Source organism: Numenius arquata, chromosome 4 (genome assembly GCF_964106895.1).
Source record: "Numenius arquata chromosome 4, bNumArq3.hap1.1, whole genome shotgun sequence".
Lineage (NCBI taxonomy): Eukaryota > Metazoa > Chordata > Aves > Charadriiformes > Scolopacidae > Numenius > Numenius arquata.
The window spans coordinates 63,429,674-63,451,199 of NC_133579.1; the positions used below are offsets into that span (position 1 = coordinate 63,429,674).

The 21,526-nt window shown below is 41.5% G+C and overlaps 1 protein-coding gene across 1 annotated transcript in view; it reads left to right on the forward strand.

The window, feature by feature from the left end:
• Positions 1-21,526, forward strand: part of PHACTR1 (phosphatase and actin regulator 1) — a 305,302-nt gene that overhangs the window by 172,066 nt on the left and 111,710 nt on the right. Inside the window, exon 4 of the mRNA XM_074146816.1 lies at positions 9,724-9,888. Coding sequence (XP_074002917.1) covers positions 9,724-9,888 — 165 coding nt within the window. The remainder of the gene's footprint in view (positions 1-9,723; positions 9,889-21,526) is intronic.

The following is a 21,526-nucleotide window of genomic DNA, read 5'->3' on the forward strand; positions in this document are numbered from 1 at the left end:
CTTTTGTTTCTTCTTTCCTTCCTTTGTAGCAAAATGCTTGGGAGATTTGTCATTCTGAACACCATCACAAACCTTGTAAAGCTTCAGGTACTCAGCCAGATGTCATGGTTCAGGCCAGCCTTTGACTTGCTAATTCAAACCAAATGCTGTTTAAGTAAAGAGATTTTTGAAAATCGGGCTTGTGTGGCAAAGACTGCAGTTCAGTTTGAAGAGCATATACGCAGGTTTGACATTTGTCTTGACAAAAGGGCATCTGTGACACTTGTAGGATGTTATACAGATACTTTGCTGGAAAGAGATTGGTACTTAAAATTGAGAACACTGTTCCCCATAGGTTATACGAACAGAGGCAATTTGTAGTGTCAAAAATGCTCAGAAAGGCTTCTGTTGTAGTTGTTGTGGTTTGGTTTTATTTTATATCTTCTTGGTAGCAGAATCTTTATAACTTTGAGAGAAAACTTCCAGCATTTGGGGAAGTCAGATTTCATCAATTTGTTGCTTTGTCCAGTGCCAGCAGAGAAAGGGTGAAAAAAGATAACTTTAATTGTAAGAAATGTCAGGGTTTGGTTGGGTTTTATCCTACTTCTGTATTGAAGTGAAATCTCATGCAGATGCCTATCTCAGTTACCTTCGCAGTGCTGCAAAATGAACTTCACTGCCAATTTCATGATCAAGTGGCTCTGTAAAGGCACACCCTGAGGTGCTGCTGGGACGCTCCAGTTTCATTTGCAGCTCACAACATGCCTCTGGTTCTTCTCTGAAACACCACAGAAAGGGGTCATTCCCATCAATACAGAGGAAATCACTCATTAAAACCACTTGCTGTAATGTTTCCTCTGCCAATTTCTTTTTCTGTAGGTGAATTTTAGCCTGCTGGAAAGGTCCTTTTTACGGCTTCGGCCACTAAAGTCCTCTGACATCAGTAAGGAGGCATGTCTTAACATGCAACCAGCCTGTCTCAACCCCACATGAGAAGGGCCACACATAATACAATTCATCTCCCCTCGCTCTTCCTGCTCATCTCATTAGTCACCAGCAAAGAGCAGAGGGCCATGTTTTAACTTCATTTACAAAGTTTTGATGGCCCCAAGGGCAAAATATATCCCTAATTCCCAAGATGGTCTCCAGTCACTAGATGGCTTGGGTAAGGTAATCCCGTTCCTTGTGACCTTTGCCATTCACTTTGGTGTGGTCAGGATTTCATTTCTTTCTTTCTGTTAACATAATTTCCTTGCATAAAGCTGCTGGAACTATTTCAGTAGCTTTTTGAATGATCCTGTTTTCTTGGCTCCCTGTAGAATTTTTTTCCCTTAGCTCTGATCCACACTCTTTATCATTTTGAGCTATTTCTGGTTGCTGGACTCAGAATTATTCATGAACCTGAAGCTACGTGCATAGATCCTTCCTTTGGCTGTAACATTTCTTAGGTATATACAGCAATTTGATTACCTGATGGGCTCCCTCTTTTTTTAAAGGCAGCAGTTTTTAAAATCAGAGGCTTTCCTCTAAATCTGCAAGAGCAATAGCCTGCAGAGCTCAGCAACCATGAGACACCCTAGACCTTAATGCTAAAAAACAAAGGTGAAAAAAAGTGAAATCATAGCTATGAAAACCACACAGAAATACTCCGTGTATTTTAAACTGCAACTCGCTATGCTTTATTCATGACTTTAAAGGAGTTGTGGGTATTCTTCTCCGCTCCGAGTATTCATCTCTGAAACTCAAGCTTCTACCATAAGGGCCTAAACAGATATTTCATCACAGCCAAGGGTCTAAACTAAGCATCATTTGGATCAATAAAAGAATTCCTATTGTACTGACAATCAGCGAAGACCTTGTGTAGCTGCACTTAGGTACTCAAAGCAGAAGTATTTAGTCCTTGTTTTAAATCTGTGAACGTGGATACCAGCTGTCTCTTTTCAGAGTCCAGTGAAGATTGGCTTTTTGCTAGACTGTTACTGATTTATTTTTTTTTAACTTACATTTATGCTCAATATAAATGTGCCATTTGGTATAATTACTCTTTTCCTCTTGGCCAACTTCCTATCAACTTCTTTAAAGAACAGAAATAGAAGTTTCTTTTTCCCAAGAGAAGCAATATAGAGTTTACAAGGGAATGGTTTGAACTTTCTAGCTCTTAAATGAGGTACTTTGTTCCTTTTCTTCTGGCCATTAAAGTAATTAAAAACTTATTTTTTTTATCTTTATGATGATAACGGTGAGATGGTACCATTGTGTTTAGAAAGTTTCATGGTTGTGCCATTTCCTGAATGGGATTACTTCTAATAAGAGGACATGCCCTCTCAAATTTCTGAATAGTCTAAAGATATGCCTTCTAAACTGCACATTTTTAGTAAAATGAAGTATAAATATTGGGTATTCCTACTTACAAGAACTTCAAAAGATAAAGATCAGAAATTGCTCAGTCCATCAAAAGTCCCCTAAGAAATTAGAAGCATTTAAAATACTTTCTTCTGGGCTTTCTCAAAATAAACAGCCAGCCTTCAGCACTAGTGGTCTGTTTTTAGAAAGGCTGAACCCTTTAGCCTGGGAGAGCTTCCCTCATTCCCAGTGAGGAGCTGGTAGAGCAAGGCGCTCTCTTCGGTGTGAGCCGGGCTGCCTCTGTCCACATGGCAATTAGGAAAATTATCACCCAGTAGCAGAGGCCTAGCAAAAAGTGAGCAACAAGCCCATGGTCTTCATGGGCTGGATCCTTTTCTTGGATTACTTTTATTTTTTGCAGCTGAGTAGAATGTGCAACTCAGGCGGTATAAGAGAGAAATCCAACCATGAAAATGGAATCATTAGCAGCTCCTTCAAGAAGACACTTTTAATCAGTAGCAAGTCCTTCACTGAAACAAAACATAGGAAAAAATGTTATAAGCTATTTCTTCATTGGGTTAAATTTAGGAGTTGAAGGTAGATGGGTTTCAGTTCTGTTTTTTCTTGTTGAATGGGTTGAAGACTCTCCTGGAGGAAGACAGCTTCTCTGTCATCCATGGCTTTGGCTTTCAGAAAGAACTTGAGCTGTGATGGATGAGATTTAACTCTAGACTTGATGAGTTTGGGTATGACGGTTCGGATTGCTTAACAACCCAAGTGTCTGCACCAATACAGCCAGGACCCCCGAGCCATGGTGCTTAGTCCTGTCCACATGTATTGGGGAAGTTACTGGTGTTGGCAGTGGTTCGTGCCCGCTTGTAAGGCAGTGGTCACAAACACCGCTGCAACTGTTTTGCCTGGTAGCGTTTCATTTGTTGCACATGTTAGAGTCTTGCAAATAGTCCTGTGGGTATAACTCATGCTCAGCCTTCTCATCTGAATTTTTTGGTGTTGTGAGATTTAGTCTCCTCTTGTAGGCTCTGCAAAATACCTTTTAAGGAGGTTTAAAGAGTTGTATTTTTCTAATGCTATGTGCTAGGGGACACAGCTAGTTGTGAGTAGGCAGATCAGTTCCATCCTACCCAGTTTGTTTCTAGTCGTAGAAGCTGAATGGGTTGAATGTGGGTTCATCCAGCTCCCAGCATGTTTGCGCTTAGAGGTTGCTCTGCTCCAGGTCATGCAGAATGGACTGGGGCTTTCCAAGAACCTGTTACTGTGATGGTTACTTAGAAAGGGCCAGCTTTGTTCAGTAGGTGAGTTTTTAGTATGGTGGTGTGATGACAGTATGAGGCGGATACCTTGGAAGCTTATGCTCTGGGTGAGAAATTCTGCTTGTAACTGCTGTTTACCCCAGAACAGGAGGTTTTTATGGCAGTCCTTCATAGGCTGAAACACATCTCCCTCTTGCTGGGTGCCCAGCCAGCTCTGGTAACAGGGATCCATCTACCCATTCATCCTCTCCTCCTTTCTGGGGAGAGGATGTAAGAGACAGTGCCTCACCTCTCTTCTCTCCTCCCTCATGACTTGGATAGAAGATTCTATACCAGAAGTGAAAGAAAGGGACGGTGAGAGGCAGTATCTTCAATCCCCTTTGTTCTCTTTTGTGTGCAACTGGACAGGATCAGGCCCTCAACAAATCACAGCTGTGACTAGCCTTTTCTTTCAATCCATTAGTGAAGCAGAAGGACGTTTGGGTTATTTAATCCAGGGCAAAGCCCGGTCATAGTCTTGGAAAAGGGTCTTCGTGCTGACAGATGAGTGCCCTATCAGGAGCCGTGCTTCCACTCATGCTTTCTTTAAGACCCACTAGGTCTTGACTTCTTCATAATAATAACAGTTTTAGTAGGAGAGATGAGGAGTGCTCCCCATCCATCATAGTACGAAGTACAGTAATGTTCCCAAGGAAAATGGGAGATGTGGGCTTGAAGTTTCTCAAAAGGAGGCTGAAAGTGACCCTGTGATTCTTCTGTCTCCCAAGTAAATGCTCTAGCTGCTCTAATGGAAAAGTCTTTGCATCTCATCTTACTTCCTCTGCTTTCTTAAAAGCACAAACTGCATCTCCTCCCTGCTTGCCTTTAGGAAGGGTAAAATTTCCTTTCCTTTCAAGCTGAAGTTTCTTACCAGAGCAATTCCTGGTACTTGTAGAATTGCCTTCATGTGTCCCCAGGAAAGGTAGGATCTCTGCTTCTGCTCTCTGCTTCTGCTTGCCCCGTTTCTCTCTTAGTTGGCTTTTGGTTGTGCTCCACTTGTACTGGTGCTCCGAGTCCTGTTCTGGAGCTGCTGAGCCTCCACATAGTGTGTGTGGCACCCAGAATAGTCCTATGGATTCTGCTCCAGTGTACGGGTGCCCAGAAGTGAGGAGCTGCAGTATCTTTTACTGGATTTAGCACCAAATCTGTATGTAATAAACACTTAAGAGATGGAAAACCCAGTGAGTCGTAACAGCAATAAGGGATAGAAAAAACAGCAGATATCAGCGAATCTAACAATCCTTATTTTCTATAATTGCAGGGTTTATAGGAAGAGATTATGTAGCTATCGATGACATAACCTCATAAAGTGCTTTTGTTGCAAGTAAAAATCTTGTGTACTGTGTTAAATTATGGAAAGTGCTTGGTGTTTTGCAAGATTTCATAGCAATAAAGACGTGTTTAGAGTGATGCATGCAGTGCAGTATAGTTTGCAGAGGTTAAAAACGGCTTTCAGATTGCAATCACCATGAATAATTAACGTTTTACGTCAAAATGTAGGGAAGATGAAAGCAGGGTCCTAAAGGGATTTGACTTCCAAAGCTGATCTTTGCAATTCTCTTCCAACAAGAGAAATAAATACGCTGAGAGATCGCAGGAGAGAGCAGAGCCGTGCCACAGTCTGATACCTGTGCTGAGACAGGCAAGTGTGAAGGGTGAGAAATTCAGTTTATGGATACAATGCAAAGTGCGACACACCTGGGGAGTGGGAATAATTGGCAGGGGTTTGGAAAATATGTGGGCTGCCTAACATGCAAAGGAAAGCTACTGTGACAGCCTCTTCATGGCTCATAAACCCACTACACCAACCCAGTGTGTGCCGTTGCAAATGCATACATCCAGTGGGAGCTGTTGTCAACTGAGGAGGTAATCATCCCTGTTTGGCAAGACTGCATTTAGACTGCTGCTTGCCATGCCTCGTCTTTCATTGGAAAACAGACCTTTGAGAAAGTTAGGAAAAGTTTTAAATGGGCAATTCAAATAGTAAAGGGAGGGCTGATGAAAATTAATTCCAGGTGCAAAGGGAAATTAAAGGGAAATAACTGAACAGATGATAATAGAAGAGCAGAAAATGAACCATTTTCCTGAAGGAAAAACAAGGTGCTTTTTTAATTGAAACTGTTCCTGTTCAGGTAAAGAGAAGACATAAGTGTTCAGCAATTAGAGTAGTCGCTCAGGTTTCCTGTCATTTCAAAAAGACACGTGATGCATCTGCATCTTGATTGAGCAAAGCTGCTGGAGTAAGTTCTGTGCAGTCTGAAGTGGAGGATATTCAGAGTGCAGGGTTCAAATGAAACCTTGCAACAGGAGTTTGTTGAAAACTAATCTGCAGAATAAAAGGCTGGTTGGATGTGGATTATGAATAAGAAGTATGTTGTTAATTTTTTTTACTTATGCAAAGTTATTGTCATTAGATAAAATGGCACATTTTGTCAGTTGCATCTTTAGGGCCAAGATCATTTTCAGCCTGTTACTAGAGATTTGCACAGGTATAACAGAAAGCACAATGCAGCCATTGGTGTTTCCTAGGAAGGCTTAAAATCTGTCTGTCTGTTAAGATAATCATGTGTCTGATTATGAACTATGAGTGTTAAGAAATGGTCTGAAAGGAAACCTACTGTGATTACTGGTGAGGACAGTAATATTAAAGATCATGGATGGGATGGGTGGGTTTCAGCCTTCAGCAATGAGATTGCTCCGTGTACCCAAATGTGGTAAGAGTGTTTTTTTCTAAACACTCTCAACTGCTCCCAGTTCAGCAGACTGATCAAGCTGGGACTGCTGGAACTGCTTTCCTCTTTGAAGGCAAAAAAAAAAAGTGCAAGGCCTGGGTTGGTTTCCATTCACGCAAGTACCACCTTTTTTAGGAACAGCAAGGGTGTGAAACCAGCCTACGGAGCCTGCTGTCAGCAGTGGGTGTCGCAGCCCACAGCCAGTCAATAGTCATTAGGAGCCAAAAAGACAGAGAAACCCGGCCAACTTGAGCAAAAGATGCAGCAGCAAAGAAGAGCGCAGAAATCTGGCGTTTGCTTCTCGCATCGTGGTCTGCTTTTATTCTTGCTGTATTAAAACTGTCATGGCTTTATGCTAATGTGGTTCATTCCTAGCCAGTGATTATTATTCTTTGAATTAGCAGTGCTCTTGAGAGTATTTTTCATGAAAAAAAATGAGGTAGTCCTTCTGAGAAATAGGAGTGAGAGGGGAAAAAGAGCTGTTACTTGCATTAGCTCAAAGCTGTGTATGTTTGGAGAGGATGAAGAAGGGCCACGTTCATGGCTGATGGAGAGCACAGCAGGACTCCTGGGGCACAGATCTATGTGAGAGATTATACTGAAATTCAGAGAAGAGGCGTCAAAATATGGAAATGGTTTTGATGCTGTGTTTGGCTTTTAATGAACCCGCCCTTTGGGTAAATTTCTTTAACTCCAGTGTTAGTTTTGCCTGACTGTGAATCCATACTCATTTATCCTGAACGGGAAAAGCTTCCCGGGAGCAGTGAGAGCTCAGCTGGTGTGGGACAGAGGGGATGTGCATTGCAAAAGGAAAGAGTCTTTAAGGGATGTCAGTTCTCCCAGGAATGGCCTCAGCAGTGCCAGTGAAGACCAGCTCTCGAAGAGGAGTTGTTGCCAACTCTGAGATTCAGTAACTAAAGCACCTGCGTAGCAGAAATGGTGGCTCAGTGACGGGGAAAAGGAGAGAGGGTGAGCAGCAAGCAGAATTTCATTATGTTTCAGCTGTGGGTTTATGCAGCAGGAAGCCTAATTCAGCAGCAGTAGTTTGCCATTCGCAATTTACTCAACGAGTTGGTTCTGCACCCTGTATCCCTCAAGTAAGACAGCAAAGACAATACCAGCCCATTATTTTTAGCAGCATCTCTAAAACTCACAGCAGTGGAACACAATGTGATGTTATGTGCTTTAATGAGCAGCATCTTAAAAATGGAGGAAGGAGAAAAGGCATGGCCCCTTTGGATCTGCATATCAAGTGAGGTGGCCTCTACCCTGTACTGGTCTTCAAAGCCCAGCAGGTTCCAGTGAAATCAGAAAGTGTAAGGAAATTTCGGATTTCCCCTTCTTTTTACCCTCGCAATTTGTTCCACATAACCAGGCGATTTCCAGCCTTGATGCAGCATGTCCCAGCCCCTGTACAGGATAGAGCCTTGAAATGGGCTCTCTCTGTAAGAAGGTGTTGCTCTGGGCAGTCAGGCACAAAGAGCTCGAACAGAACTAAATGCTTTGCCCACACTACCTTTTTTACCTCTGCTTTAAATGGAAAGAAGCTGTTCTCAGAAATGTCTGTCTTTCTCTCCATTACCCCAAAGAATAGTTGTTTTTAACCATTTCCACTGAAGTAGCTGGGCTCTCTGTGTCTTGCTGGGTAGCTTTTTCTTCTCCAGAAAGTTACAGGCAGCTGTATCTGGCAGTGATATTTTACAGGAAAAAGGATTGTGTTGCCAATGTTAATAACCAAACAAAAGACCTTCTTGCAAAAACCTAAGGGGCTCAAATACTATTTCGGTTTGGAGTTCTGATAATGAAACTTCCTTTGTGATAGAGATGTGATTCCCATGAAAACCCAGCTAAATTTGGCATACTTAAAGCCTTGGAAAATTTTCCATTGAGACATACAAGAATTTGCCAGCCAAAATCTCTGATGTTTCTGTCAGTGTGGCGTAGGTACGCTCATCCCTTCAGAGCAATGTTCCTGCTGAGGTTCCCGAGCCTGTGCTCGTGGCTGTGGTTGATACTTGATATACTAGAGGCAAAATAGAAACCCTGGGCGGCTGTCTTCAGAGCGGGAGAGGTGAAGATCTGTGTCTTTATGAATCCAGACTCCGTGTGTACAAACCACTCAAATAAGTTTTACTGGCAGTGTCGCATTACAACGCAAGCCTGGGAGATTATATCCCTCTAAAAAAAACCCAGAAGACAATACCACAAAACCCCCCTCCCGTATGCTGACTGAACCGCGCAGATGCTTTTTTATTTTTTAAAGAGAGAGAGCGCGTGCTTCAGCCCAGGGCTGGGAGAGCTTATTGCAGCTTTGGCAGCTATGGCATGGAGAGACCCTCTCTCTTGGGCTACTGGTACCGTCCCCCTGTTGGCATTTTCCTTTGTGGCCCTGGCTTACCTCTCGCTGTGCCTCTAATGACAGGGACATTATTTCTCAAAACTATCAGCATCTTTTCCCTGCAAAATATGAGGGGAGGACCATGCAATGTAACTGCACCGAGTCACCACTCCCAGACTTCTCTTGGTCTCATCGGGGAGGAAGGATAATTGAAATTCTTCAGATTTTTTTTTAAAGTATTAAGACTATCATGATGTATTACAGTGTAAAGTCTGCAGAAAGCTGAATTTTTTAACAACAGAAGCTCAGTGAAAACCTGGAACACCCCCATGGGAATTCAGCCCTAAGTACGAATTCTATTAATATTCTCCAAGTCCCTGTGTTAAAAGACAAGTATAAGAATTGGAGGGGAATGAGTGGGCAGGAAAGTGGGACTGGAAGGAACCTTCTCAATGTTTAGCACCCTTTCTGTCACTAGGAAATTCCTAATGCAGCCCCTTTTGTAACCCTGGCAGTTTTAATGGACACAGTAACGACACCAGAGGGTTGTTACTTATCAGGGTCCTTGCTCCTGATAAATATTTGTTCATGGAAATGTCTCTTTCCATTGCAAAAAAAAAAGATTTGCAATATTTCTTTTAAGCAGTATTGCATCATTTTTTTGAGCTTTCTCCTCCCCGATCTCTGTCACGCTTCCCCAGGAATGGCTGGCGGATGGACTGCCAGCTGTCTAGAGCGATGCAGAACAATTTGTTAAAGATTATCACTTTGCTATTGTAATAATCCATATTCCTGTTGAATCTGGTTGTTAATACTGATCTTTACAGTAAATTATGGATTCCACTGAAAGCAAAGAAAATAATATTAAAATAACAATGACTACAATTTTTTCCCTTTTTTACTGTTCTCTGTAACTGTGGAAAATTTTGACCATCTGTGTGGTTCTCCGATAATTTATTAAAGCATTAATTTTACTTCCCCTCCCCCCCTTTTTTTTCTCCTTTTCTTGCTGAAACTACAGCTGAGGAAGTGGAAAGACTGGCTGCGATGCGTTCAGATTCTCTAGTACCTGGGACTCACACACCTCCGATCAGAAGAAGAAGCAAATTTGCCACTCTTGGAAGACTTTTTAAACCATGGAAATGGAGGAAGAAGAAGAGTGAAAAATTCAAGCACACTTCAGCAGGTAATAGTCGCGGTCGGGTTGGTTTGTTAACCTGGAGCTGTTTGCTCGACAAGGCTAAAAATTTATAGTGTAGCCCTTGTTTCTACAGGTTTTAAAGGTTGTTGAAGGCTGGCTTGGAGATATTTCTCAGATTCTAAGAGATCTTTAACTTTGGTACCAGCTTTTTTTTCTTCAAAAAAAACTCAACACATCGGGTGCACAATTAAAGCAGCAGCTTGCCAAAGACGTATATTCGGGCTCTGCTACGAGAGCTAAAGGGTAACCTGGAAGAGATGTTGTTACATTCATTTAGCAGATTATGGGTAAAGGAAATGGCAGTATGAAAGACAACACTAGTGGAGGGTTTATCCACATTCAAATTCCTGTGAATGCTAATAGAGGAGTGAGAAAAATACATGACAAAGGAGTTGACATGGTGTTGGGTAACTTGCGTAACCATAAATTATTTGTTCCACTGGGCAGGAAAGATGTGTCAGTTTTCTGAGAAAAACAAGTCTCTCTTCCTGCCACACCCTTTCTTCTGCCATTGCTTTCTAACACTCCTGGTTTAAGACTCTTTTTAATTAAAACATAAAAGTATGGAAAACTGCAAAACCGTGGTTTAATATTGTAAATTGGTCTGTGGAAGAATCCCAGGTCCAGGCACTGATGCACGTGGTGGAAGTTTGTACCTGGTATGTTTGTGTCCAAGCTTTGTGATCTGTTTAGAAGGTCTCTTTTCTTTGTTTTTCCATGATGACTAATTACTACATGTGGTTTTTGCAAGTCTTGAGCCTGGATTGTCTGTGAGAAAACATAAATTTTCTTCTGATTTTTTATTCTCACAAGAACTAGAAAGCAAGCAGTGAGGATCTTACCCCTTTACATGCCAGAAGAGGCTTGAGTTACAGCCCAGTTGCTCTCTTAGCTGTTTATTGCACAGTGGAAGCTTTCAGGCAGGACTTGACTGTACCTTCTGGCACCCTGTTGCCTGTGCTTCTGAAAAAGGCCCATAATTGCATGGGAAGTCCCATTTATCTAAATGTGACCTCTTGCATGAGGCTAAATGCAGAATAAGAGTTTTAAGGGTTCATACCTGAAGGTGCTCTTTACTGCATGTTGTTTCAACTGCTCTCTAATCCATCAGGCGGAGACTAATGAACTGGAATAGATGGCTGCATTACTCTCAGTGATGACTGTATATTTTGACTTGGCAGCTGAGAACTATTGTCACCAAAAATGATGTGTTTCTGCAAAACAAAAGGCTTGTCTTCATGTTCTGTATCAGTCATAACCATAGTGCAGCGTAGCAGGATTTCCATGATAACCTTATAGCCCTTAAGGACACTGGAGACTGTGGTGACAACTACTTTGAAGCTAGTTCCAGCATTCTGGGTTAGTTGGTTCCAACTAGGAGGATAACCACAGCAGTTCAGAATGTACCACAGATTGCCAAAACCTGCCTGGTGTTTATTTGTGTGGTTTATCCAGCTCTAGGAGCTGGGGTGGAGGTGCATACTGCTGTGACTGATCAGTTTGAAGCTGGCTTGCATACGCCTGCATAGTCTGCTCTGGGCATTACAAGAAGCGTTACGTAGATGTGCCCCATTTACCAAAACATTTGGAAAGTACACACCAGACATGCCATCAGATCTCCTCCCCTGGTACGAGGGACTTCAGAGTCTGAAGAACTAATTTAAAAGCTGGGTCTCCAGGTTGCAGGCAATGTTTGTCGATTGCAGTACTGGGTTTGATCTCAGCTGAATCCAAAAACCTTTTTTTTTTTTTTTTTAATTTTCATTTCTAGTAAGCTACCAGTATCCTGCAGCTGCTTTGCAAAATTGGTATTCCTTTCAGCTCCCCTGCTTCTAACTGCGGCAAAATTGACAAGGATGTCAAATTTGCTGAGCACCCTGCAGGAGGCACTGGGAGAGATTCACTTCTGGGCTGTACCAGAGCTGGGGACCCCACAGTTTCCATCATCCATGAGCCTGGGGAACAGGAATCTACCAGGATCCTACCAGACTCCCCTGGCAATTCAGCAGTGTTGGTTGAACCTAGTATGTGTAATACAAAAGATTTTGCACCGTAAAACTAGTATTTTTCTGCCAGCATTTCCATGACCTTTCATCTAATACCTCTGATCTCACTAAGAAAATATATTTAATTTTTATAATAAATCAAAGGACAAGCTTATGAGATGGCATAATGAGAGCCAGCATGAAACTTCCTAATACAGGCTTATTTTCTTCTAATGCACTGATAAATGTGATGCTTGGAAAAAAAAAGATATTTCCCATTAGTGTCCTACAGGTATGCAACCAAGCTTTCCCACCTGCATAGAACATCAGTAATTATCAAAAAATAAATAGTAATACAAGTATTTTATTAGGCTCTTATTTGCTGCAACAATAGATTCAATTATTTTAAATGTCGAAAGCAGTAAGGGTCAAAACACATGACCTTATCTGTTGAAACTTCCTTTGAAATTAATGGGAGTTTTTTTCTGGGAGAGGACTGGAAGAAATAGAGAGTCAGGCTGATATGTAAGGTTGAAAGGTTGCCTTTTTCTTGAGATTTCCAAGTGCTAACATTTTGTGTCTTTATCAGACTAAAAACTCTGATTATTTATTCAGGGATGAATGCTTTAGTTCATCTGTCAGTTTAGTTGCCACTGTCAGTAGGCAAAAAACCCCCTTTAGGTAGTAGGAAAAGTTATTTTCTGTCATCTGATAATTGCATAAGATGAGATAGAAAATCCATAATTTGATTGATCGAGGACCTTAACGTTTTGCTTATTATGTATGGTTCCTTTCAGCACATCAATACTCATATCATGATGTTTGATCATAACAAGTCCCCCATCCTCTGTCTTCATTATTGTATTGTCACTAACAAGCCAAAGGTTGAAACAATGAATGTGTTTCATATACTTTATATGTTTAAAGGTTATGTTGGTTCTGATATCCCTATAGTGACTATGCAGAAGGTTCAAAGTCTGGCATTGCCTTGGTACTTACTTAGTCATGAAGGTGAAAGTCATAGCTTTTGATGCAGATGTCTAATGCCTTGGCCTTGCAGTTGGTCTGTCCATGAGTGTTGTTTTGGTATTCTGTATTTTGTAGTTAGGTATTTTGTAAAGTGACCAGAACAGGTAGAAAAGATCATGCTATAGGGTGCTCTATTGTTGCAGATAGTAGGCGCCAGATCAGCCCGCATCTGGGGTTTGATTTGAGCGACCTCTTCTGCTAGAAGGTGGAATGTTAAGAAGGTTGTTCAGGGCATGGACCATGGGTGACAGATGGGTTCCATCTGTGGACAGGCTCAATGTCAGAGCAAACGGAAAGGGAGATTATACTGTGTGAGGGATGCCCGTGTACCACAGTGGGGCAAGAAACAAGTTAATTCTCACTGTAATCCTGCTCCTGGACAGAAGTGAAGCTCCCTCCAGCACAGAGCGATTTTCAGTGTCAGGACTGCAAATCATTTTACGACAGAAGGTCCTAATGAAATATCTTTGATGGACACCAAAACTCTCACAGTACAATATAAATGCTCCTGACAGTGAAGTTGCATGTACAGGGAGTTAGACAAAAAATTAAACTCAGCCAAAATGTTATTCATGCTATAGTCAAAAGTGTGGGGGTTTTCTTGTTGTTTTTTTTTTTTTAACTTGCCTAAAATTTCATCTTGCACAGGAAGCACAGAAGCCTTTATTACCATGGAGGGCTGAGGACCCCTCACTGCAGTGAACAGTATAATAAAGCTGACAGCTCTAGCTTTGGGAGCACAGGCAAACTTCTGAACGGCAAGATTATATCAGTTGATGGGACAGTTTCTTTTAACTGATAAGGAGCAGTCTCACTTATGGCAGAAGAAGCCAATTAGAAATACTGAATTTTCTTTGCCTGAGCATGTTTCCTTGGCTGGATGCAGCTGGGATGGCTTCAGGAGGATGCACAAGGTTTTTAAAGCCACACTGTGCTCTCTGGGAACCAGCAAAGCAGATAGCAAAAGTGAAAGCTGACTGTCTCCTCAGCCAGACCTTTGTAATTGTTTTTAATACCTTCATCTTGTTCTGCTCACCTTGATGTGAATTTGAAAACAGTTCCTGGGTGTGCTGTTATTTTATTGCAGTGCCGTACGCTTGCTGGTGAAATGTCATTTCCTGGTGATGTTTTGGAGAAAGGAGGTGCTTCTGAAATAAAGACGCCTGGGGGAAGATTGGTTCTGGGCTTACTTGAAATATTATTGAAGTTTTTTATCACTGTATTCATCAAGAGCCAATTGCTTGCAACCTTTCAGAAAAAAAAGTATTTCAGCTGCTTGCAGGAGTCTGAGTAGGGGAAAAATGTCTTGTTTTGCCATTTTACATTTCTGGTGACCTTCATTTTAAAGAATTGGTGTGTCTGTCTTCCCTCTTCCTTGCTCCCTGAGTTGCAGTGCTCAGGCAGAGGGGAGTAAGAAGCATGTAACTTGTACTTGGAGGAAACTGGTTGGACTGATAAGAGGAAAGCAGGAGATGGTAAGAAATTAAGAGCTGTAGAGAAAACTCTAGTTGTAAGTAGGAGAGGCAAAGGATTCAGCAATGTTTGGGTTGGGTACGTAGGCACCCTGTAGATTGAGCAGAGAAAGTCCAGTGTCAGAAGAAAGCTCCACAGCAGCTCTGTTGCTAAGCAGAGGATTGTCTGACACAGTCAGTCATACTAAAGAGAGAAAAGAAAATCTGTTAAACTCAGGCTTTCCACTCCTTCTAGGTACTTTGAAACCTCCCTTCATTTGTCTACCATGTCCCCCTCCTAGAAACACTTACAACTTCTTCCACGGGGCAGTGAGGATGGATGAGTCCTCTGGTACCACAGCTGCCATCCTCAAAACTCATGGTTGAGCTAGCAAGCCATGTCCTGTTCTGTGGCCAAAGAAAGGTATGACAGTGACTTCCTAGCCTTGTGCTTGGAGTGCCCTCCTGGGAAGAGTGAAGTCCCACTCCTACTTCATTTAAAGCTTTGTTTGCTTAGTGTAAAATTGTAGAGATTGCTGTTCAGGAACCTGTCTCAAGGTGTAGGGCTGGGGAGTTTGTAGAGATAAAGACTGGGGCTGAACAAAGTAGACCTGGATATCAAAAAAACCAAGAGGCAAATCAGCGTGAGCCAGGCATCATCAGTTGGGTTGGGGAAGGTTGGGTTGGGGGACTAGGACTTTCAGGGCAGGTTCGTGGGTTGATCTGCTGCCCAAGGACTTTAGGATTCTCTTAATAGTTGTCTGTGCAGAGGATGACAATCTTCTCTTGCTAGTAGTTACTCTGCTAAACAGGAATAGCTGAGGTCTGCACTGAGGATCTAAAGATTAAAGCCCAGTAATGTGGACAGTGCCACAAATGGAGCATCTGGATTTTTTCATTTTGCTTTTTAGGGAGAGTATGTGTGCTCTTCCATTTACTTTGATTCACACTCAAACAGTTTAAAGAAAATTAAGTGTGCCAGACCTAAATCCACTCATGCAACCTTTAGCAGGCCCACTCCCAGAATCTGCATTAAAACAGCCATTCATTTTCTGTTCAAATGCTATTTTTTTCACTTGCTAAGCCTTGGTGCTTTGGTTTTTCCAATCACAGTTTTTTAAAAAGTGCTCTATAAAAATTCGTATGCCAATGTGTTTATGTAAGTTAAGTCTCCCAGTCAGCAGAGAGATTGTTTAAATTTGGCAACACTTACAGGCAAGGACTTTCAATGTTTCTGATGAATAACAAGAAGAAAACAAAATGTGGTAAATCTGTGTAATTAGAGGAACTGCTATTCATAAACCATCCCCAGATCATTTTATTTCTACTGTGGATTATTTCTAACTACAATAGGTAAATATTTTGAACTTTGCTTTCCAGAATGTTCGAATCGGTAGAAATTCAATAATGTGTTGCCAGTTCTGCTCTTAAACCTTCCTACTCCCTTCTGCTTTGCCAATGATTGCCTCTCGTGTTTTCTCACGTAAAACTCTTGGGCTGATAAACTAGTCGTGCCATTTGGGTGAGACCTTTGCCTGGGGAAGAGAAGGAGAAGCGCAGCCTGCAGACATGCCTGCCCTCACCTCTGCCTGTACTTTTGGGGAAGTGACCAAGGTGGGGGGAGATTTGGGGGTTTTTTTCCCAAGCGCCTACCAGGTTATTGAAATCTATCCACAAAGGTACTACTTTCAGCCCGTACTTTGAAAGCAGTGGTTTTGTTTGGATCATGTGTTTTAAAGTACTTTATGTACCATTCTGTTCTCCTGAATTTTACTTAATAACAACTCTTATCCCACGTGAAAGGTATTAATATTTCAGTTACAATTCTTCTTAACTTTCAGGGCAGACTGTCTCTAGGTTTAGTTATGGAGAACTGAGGTAATTATGTTTTTTTTCTTGCTTCACCCCCTTATTCTGATAATTTGGAAATGTAATTCTGAATCAGCATTGAGAAAGAGAGCAGTCTCCCCCCTGCAGTGTACCTGGGGCTGAAGTTACCCTGAAGCCTGAAATATCCCAAAGTCCTGTTCTCATCCTTCATGAAGTCCATCAGTGAGACTGTGTAAAAACCTCCAGTAGCCCTTTCGATGCGAAACAGTGAGCAGGTGATATGGAAATTGGTCCCAGCCAGGTATTTTTGCTGTGCTGGAGTGGCTCATAGAGCATTAATGCTGCAATGAAAATCACTGATCATTCCCAAGATTGTGGGAGAAGAGAAAGAAGCGGCACTGATGTAAAACTTAGTCCAGTCTTCCAAAAAGGAGCTCCAGTTTTGTAAAAACCCAGCAGTACAACCACTTTTTAGAGTTACTCAGTGATTCTTTGTTCCCTGTTTTGTGGGGTTTTTTTGAGGGAGGTGCAAATTGTCCTTCTCTGAAGAAAAGCGTCATTTTGCAGGAACTTGGGCTGTTCAGGAATGCACATTGAGTTAACAAAATATTTTTATCTGAAAGAAATTCCAGAAAATAAGCACATTATATTTCAGGATATTCTAGATTAATTTTAGAAGAGTTTTTATGCAAATACACATTTCCGTTTCAAATTTGAATTAGATATTAACAAGCATAGCTAAAAATTTGAATTACAAACATAAAATGACCTGGCAGACAGGAAAACACTTGTATTTTACATCTGCTGAAATGTTACAGTGCTTCAGCTGAAGGACTGAATCAAACATTAAAATTAATTTTCAGTTTTAGTTTTTCCATTAATCCAAAATTGCACACTTGATGTCTTCTTAATTTTGGAAGTGAAAAAAATATCATTCTAAGTTTAAATGCAGGTTGCCCATAGCTTCTCTTTGCATGCACTAACATTTTCTTAATGACTTTCAAGAAGCTGGCTAGAAGTTGCACCAGAATTCATGCAAAACTATAGGCAACTTTTAAAAAAATGAACTTTTTGCCTTTCTACAGAGGGAGCAAAACTAGCCTGTGTATCTGCTTGCTGCTGTGGAACTGAAGATCCACAGAGATTTTTAAACCCGGTGGTCATTTGCAACCATGGGATTAGATAAACAGCCCAAAGCTTATGGTAACAGAAGGCACTTCATAGCACAGGAAAGCAGCGAGTGATGTTTGCTTCTTTATTGCTGGATTTATAAATTATCAGTGGTTTTAGATTTGTCATTTTAAGCAGATTAAAATAATTCAAATGCGTTCAGAAGTTGCGGGTCTAATTTGTAGACAGAAGGCAGTTAAAAGTAGTCTAGTTTTATATTTGAACTGCCAAATGGAAGCTCCTGGTTCAAAAATGGGGGGGGTATAATCACTCCCCCAGGAGCCTGTATTCCACTATGGAGCAGCATCATTGTGTCTTCCTCAGATCTGCTGCAGAACGTTTCCAGGGTTTAAGACGTGGACTTTGCTTAGCTGGACTGGAAAATGCATCTTGGGATCGTTCTAGCCCCGTGCCAGCTCTAATGGAACATGGGAGACGAGGCCCTTAAATGTGTCCCTTCTTACAGGAAAGAGATGTTTAATTAGGCTGGTTGGGTTTTATATTAATTACTTTTCCAGCTGCTGTGAAGATTATACGAGGCCACCCAAACTGTAATACTGCAACATAATTCTACAGCAATGCACTCCTGTTAAAATAATATAATAATACAATTAATCCATTAGAGGATTTACAGCAAAATTTGAGGATTGAAAAATAGATGCTGTTAACAGCATAGGCTTCTGCATGGTATGTGGATTAGAGAACGCATTCGTTGGAGGTGTTTTAAGAAGCGTTTCACCAACAAATCAGCAATAATAGAATATCTGGTTGGGGGGAGAGAGAAGGAGCGTGTTTGGAAGAAGCTCATTCTTGCGTAAAAAATCGTTGCATATCCTCAGCTGCTATTGCCATGACTCACGAAAGTACACTCTTCATCAGGCTGGGTCCTTGCAGATTATTTTAGAATGCTTTCATTTAACACCAAAATGCAATTAAAGCTGCTTTTTATTTTTAGATTGCATTTAAAGCATGGAAATTAGTTAGAATTTCTCAGACTGTTGGCTTTCATTCTTTAGCTTTTTGCCACCGTTTTTTAAGATGTGGGGGGAAAAAAGGCAGCATTTCACGGTGACATGGAGCCGTGAGGCATCTGGTCTGTGATGAGAACAAAGCCTGGGCGACAGCGATCAGCCGTAGCGCCAGGTTATCCCAGTGACCCCAAAAAAGCTGCGGGTCCTTTCTGGCAGGATGTGGCTGGTCGCAGGATCCTGCTTGTAGGCAACTCGTGCCCTGGGTCATTCTTCTTGTTCTATCAAAGCAACAGCCATTGAATATTGCCATGCAAATTTGTCATCAATCAGTGATCCGTATTGGGCCGGTGCATGCCTTGATACTCGGCAGAGCCCATCGGTGGCACCGCAGAGACCAGGTGCTTCAGGTGGGGCAATCTGCTCAGTGACTCCACCGGCTCCTCTGCGCTTTGTTCCGAGGTGAGCATGGTCCTCTCAACTCTCCTAACAACGGAGAGGAAAACCTCCCCTGCCTTTCAGAGAATGCTGCCGGGTAGTTTCTGAAAGCAAAATTGGTTAGATGCCTTCACTTGGAAGCGCTATGGAGGAAGTTTTATTCCTAGAATACTGTTTTGCTCTTGCTCAGGATGTCCCGCAGACGGGAATTGAAGCAGGAATCCCCGACGCCAGCATTGGTAGTACCTCAGTTAAGCCCTACCGTATCAGTGACCTGATTGACATCTGACCCGTGTTGTGATTGGGAAATGGGTTGGTACATGCAGCCCAGTGACTCTAATCTGATGGGATATTTTAATCACAGTAGCTGTCCTTTATTTCCATGTCTGTGAACTGCATTAAAAATGCACATACAGCTAGATGTATAGGGTATTGTCAGCAGGGATGAGAATCCCAGGTCCTTGGGGATCTGAAACATGGATGAGAGTCATCCAGACAAAACCATTAGCTTCATAAGCTCTTTCCAGGGCTGCTGGGGCTAATATGTTGAGGAATAATAAATAGTTACTAGAAAGAGAAACTGAATTGCCCTGTGTACAGAGGTTTAATAGGAAAAATCAATTATGGATCCGTAATCAGATTATGGATTGGGAATCAAAGGTAGCTTGATGAAGAACAGTTTCTTAGAAATCTTGGTCTAAGTCTTATTTATAGTAGGGCTTGTTTAACTTGAATTATTTAAACCATAAATATGAAACAGATTAGTTGTATCACCATAGACCCTTGGGTGTGGATGTTTATTCAGTTCATAAACTCATTCATTTTATTTTAATTCATTAAGGCCAATTCAGTTCTGAATTAAAATGTCCATGCAAGTGTTTAATGTGGCATTGGTGATCCTCCTTGAATCACTTAATTCTGATTGCTTTTCCTGAGCGCCCATGTAAGTAGCCATAGGTGCTAGTGTGTGGGAAAGAGTCGATGAGATAACTACCTTATCTGCCACAAGAGATGGGATTTAGAGGCTCCGTTCAGTGAGAGCTATGCCTGGCTACTTGGACTGAGCCAAGGGACTAGGCAAAAGAAGCCTGAGGTCGTGATTACAGAATTTAACAAAGAGAGAAAGCTGTTGTTGCTGTCTTCCAAATTCTGCTGCTAACCCCATCCCAGTCTTGTTGCGAACGATGCCTATAGATCATTACACTCCAAGTATTGCAGGACTTAATTACAATTTCACCAGGTCTCCTCTTTTTTTTTGATCAATGTGTCCCTGTGTGCAGTTTCTTCAGAACTGCAGTTCACTAAGTCAAGTCATTCAGAGAGGATCTTGGATTACAGTAATAAAAAGTATTATTGAAAACCCCGTGTGACTGTAGAAGAAAGTTTTGGAAATCAAAAGCATGGAAAAAAAATCTCAAACTCTTACTAGAAATTAAATTCACTATTTTGAGGAAACTTACGGATTTTTCGGAATATTTATAATTTGCTTTACTGATACCAATTACATTTTCAGAGGAATGTTTCAGTTCCATAGTATAATGTCTGCGTGAAGAAGACTGAAGTACTTAAAAATAAGTCTTATTTTCTTATCTTTGTTTCATTTATTTGTCTAGGCCAAAGATATAATACTATCTGTTGTTAACTGCAGTTGTTTATTATCTATAGATAATCTGTAGTTTATTGTTTATTATTGTAGTAGTTGTTTACTATCTACAGAATGTCCCACACTTTGAGATACACTAACGATAGAATAGATCCATGATGCTGAACATCGCTCGTTACTCCTTTTGTTCTTGCTGAAGTAGCAGGTATATGTTCCTAAGCTGAAAAATGGAATATCTCAGTCTCTTATTTTGCAGGTGAATATGTGCTTGTAGCCTTTTGAAGGAACAGACCTTTGTTCCTCTTAAAAAGGTTTTAATGTGATAATTAACACTCTTGGTCCTTTATGTCTTCAGAGTTATATATATACACATGTCTCCAGGTTAATCAGGCACTCACAATTCTGTGTATCAAAACAGGCAGTAAAAGCCATCTATTTGCTGTGATGAATGATACTTTTTCAACTTAACCAACAGCATTATTTGTCTATTTTAAAAGAGAAGTTATTAGGGAATTTATATTTGCCACTAGCCACTGCTTGAGCCTGAAAACACCAGTCCCTCACCTCCCTGTGTTTTGCAGGAAGCTCTTGGTCTCCACGTGCTCTTCATTAATTCCTTAGTTGAAAATAGCATGGGGCTGACAGCTGAACGTGCATAGATAAGCAGTACTCTGATGAAGGTCCAAAGAGTACCTAGAAATGCTGCTGCCCGAAGGCGATGGCGTGTATTTGTGCTGAAAATGGTTGACAGTGGGTTTGATTTTTTTTCCTGCTGAAGCTGGTGAATTCCCCCCTCGTCTTCACTGAGCGCAGGGTGCCTGGCAGGTAGTCACTGAATACCAAAAGCCTTTGCTCATACAGAGAGGCCACAAAGGCTTCTGGCAGCTGCACGGTCTCCCTTCTTCGAGGTGCTTTGTTCCCAAAAGAAGACCATGAGACTCGGTGGGTGCTCAGCTCTTTGCAGTAGTTAACTTTGTGTCTGCAGGCCAAAATGGTTTCAGGATGTGCACATATACTCAAAACACACCCTTGCAGCCTTTTATATTTAAGTTCTGCCTCAAGACGCTTTGAAGCCAACAAATTTTCTATCACCATCATCCAGAATCAATACTGCATTTACACTTCTATGCTGACACTTAAATTTTCAAA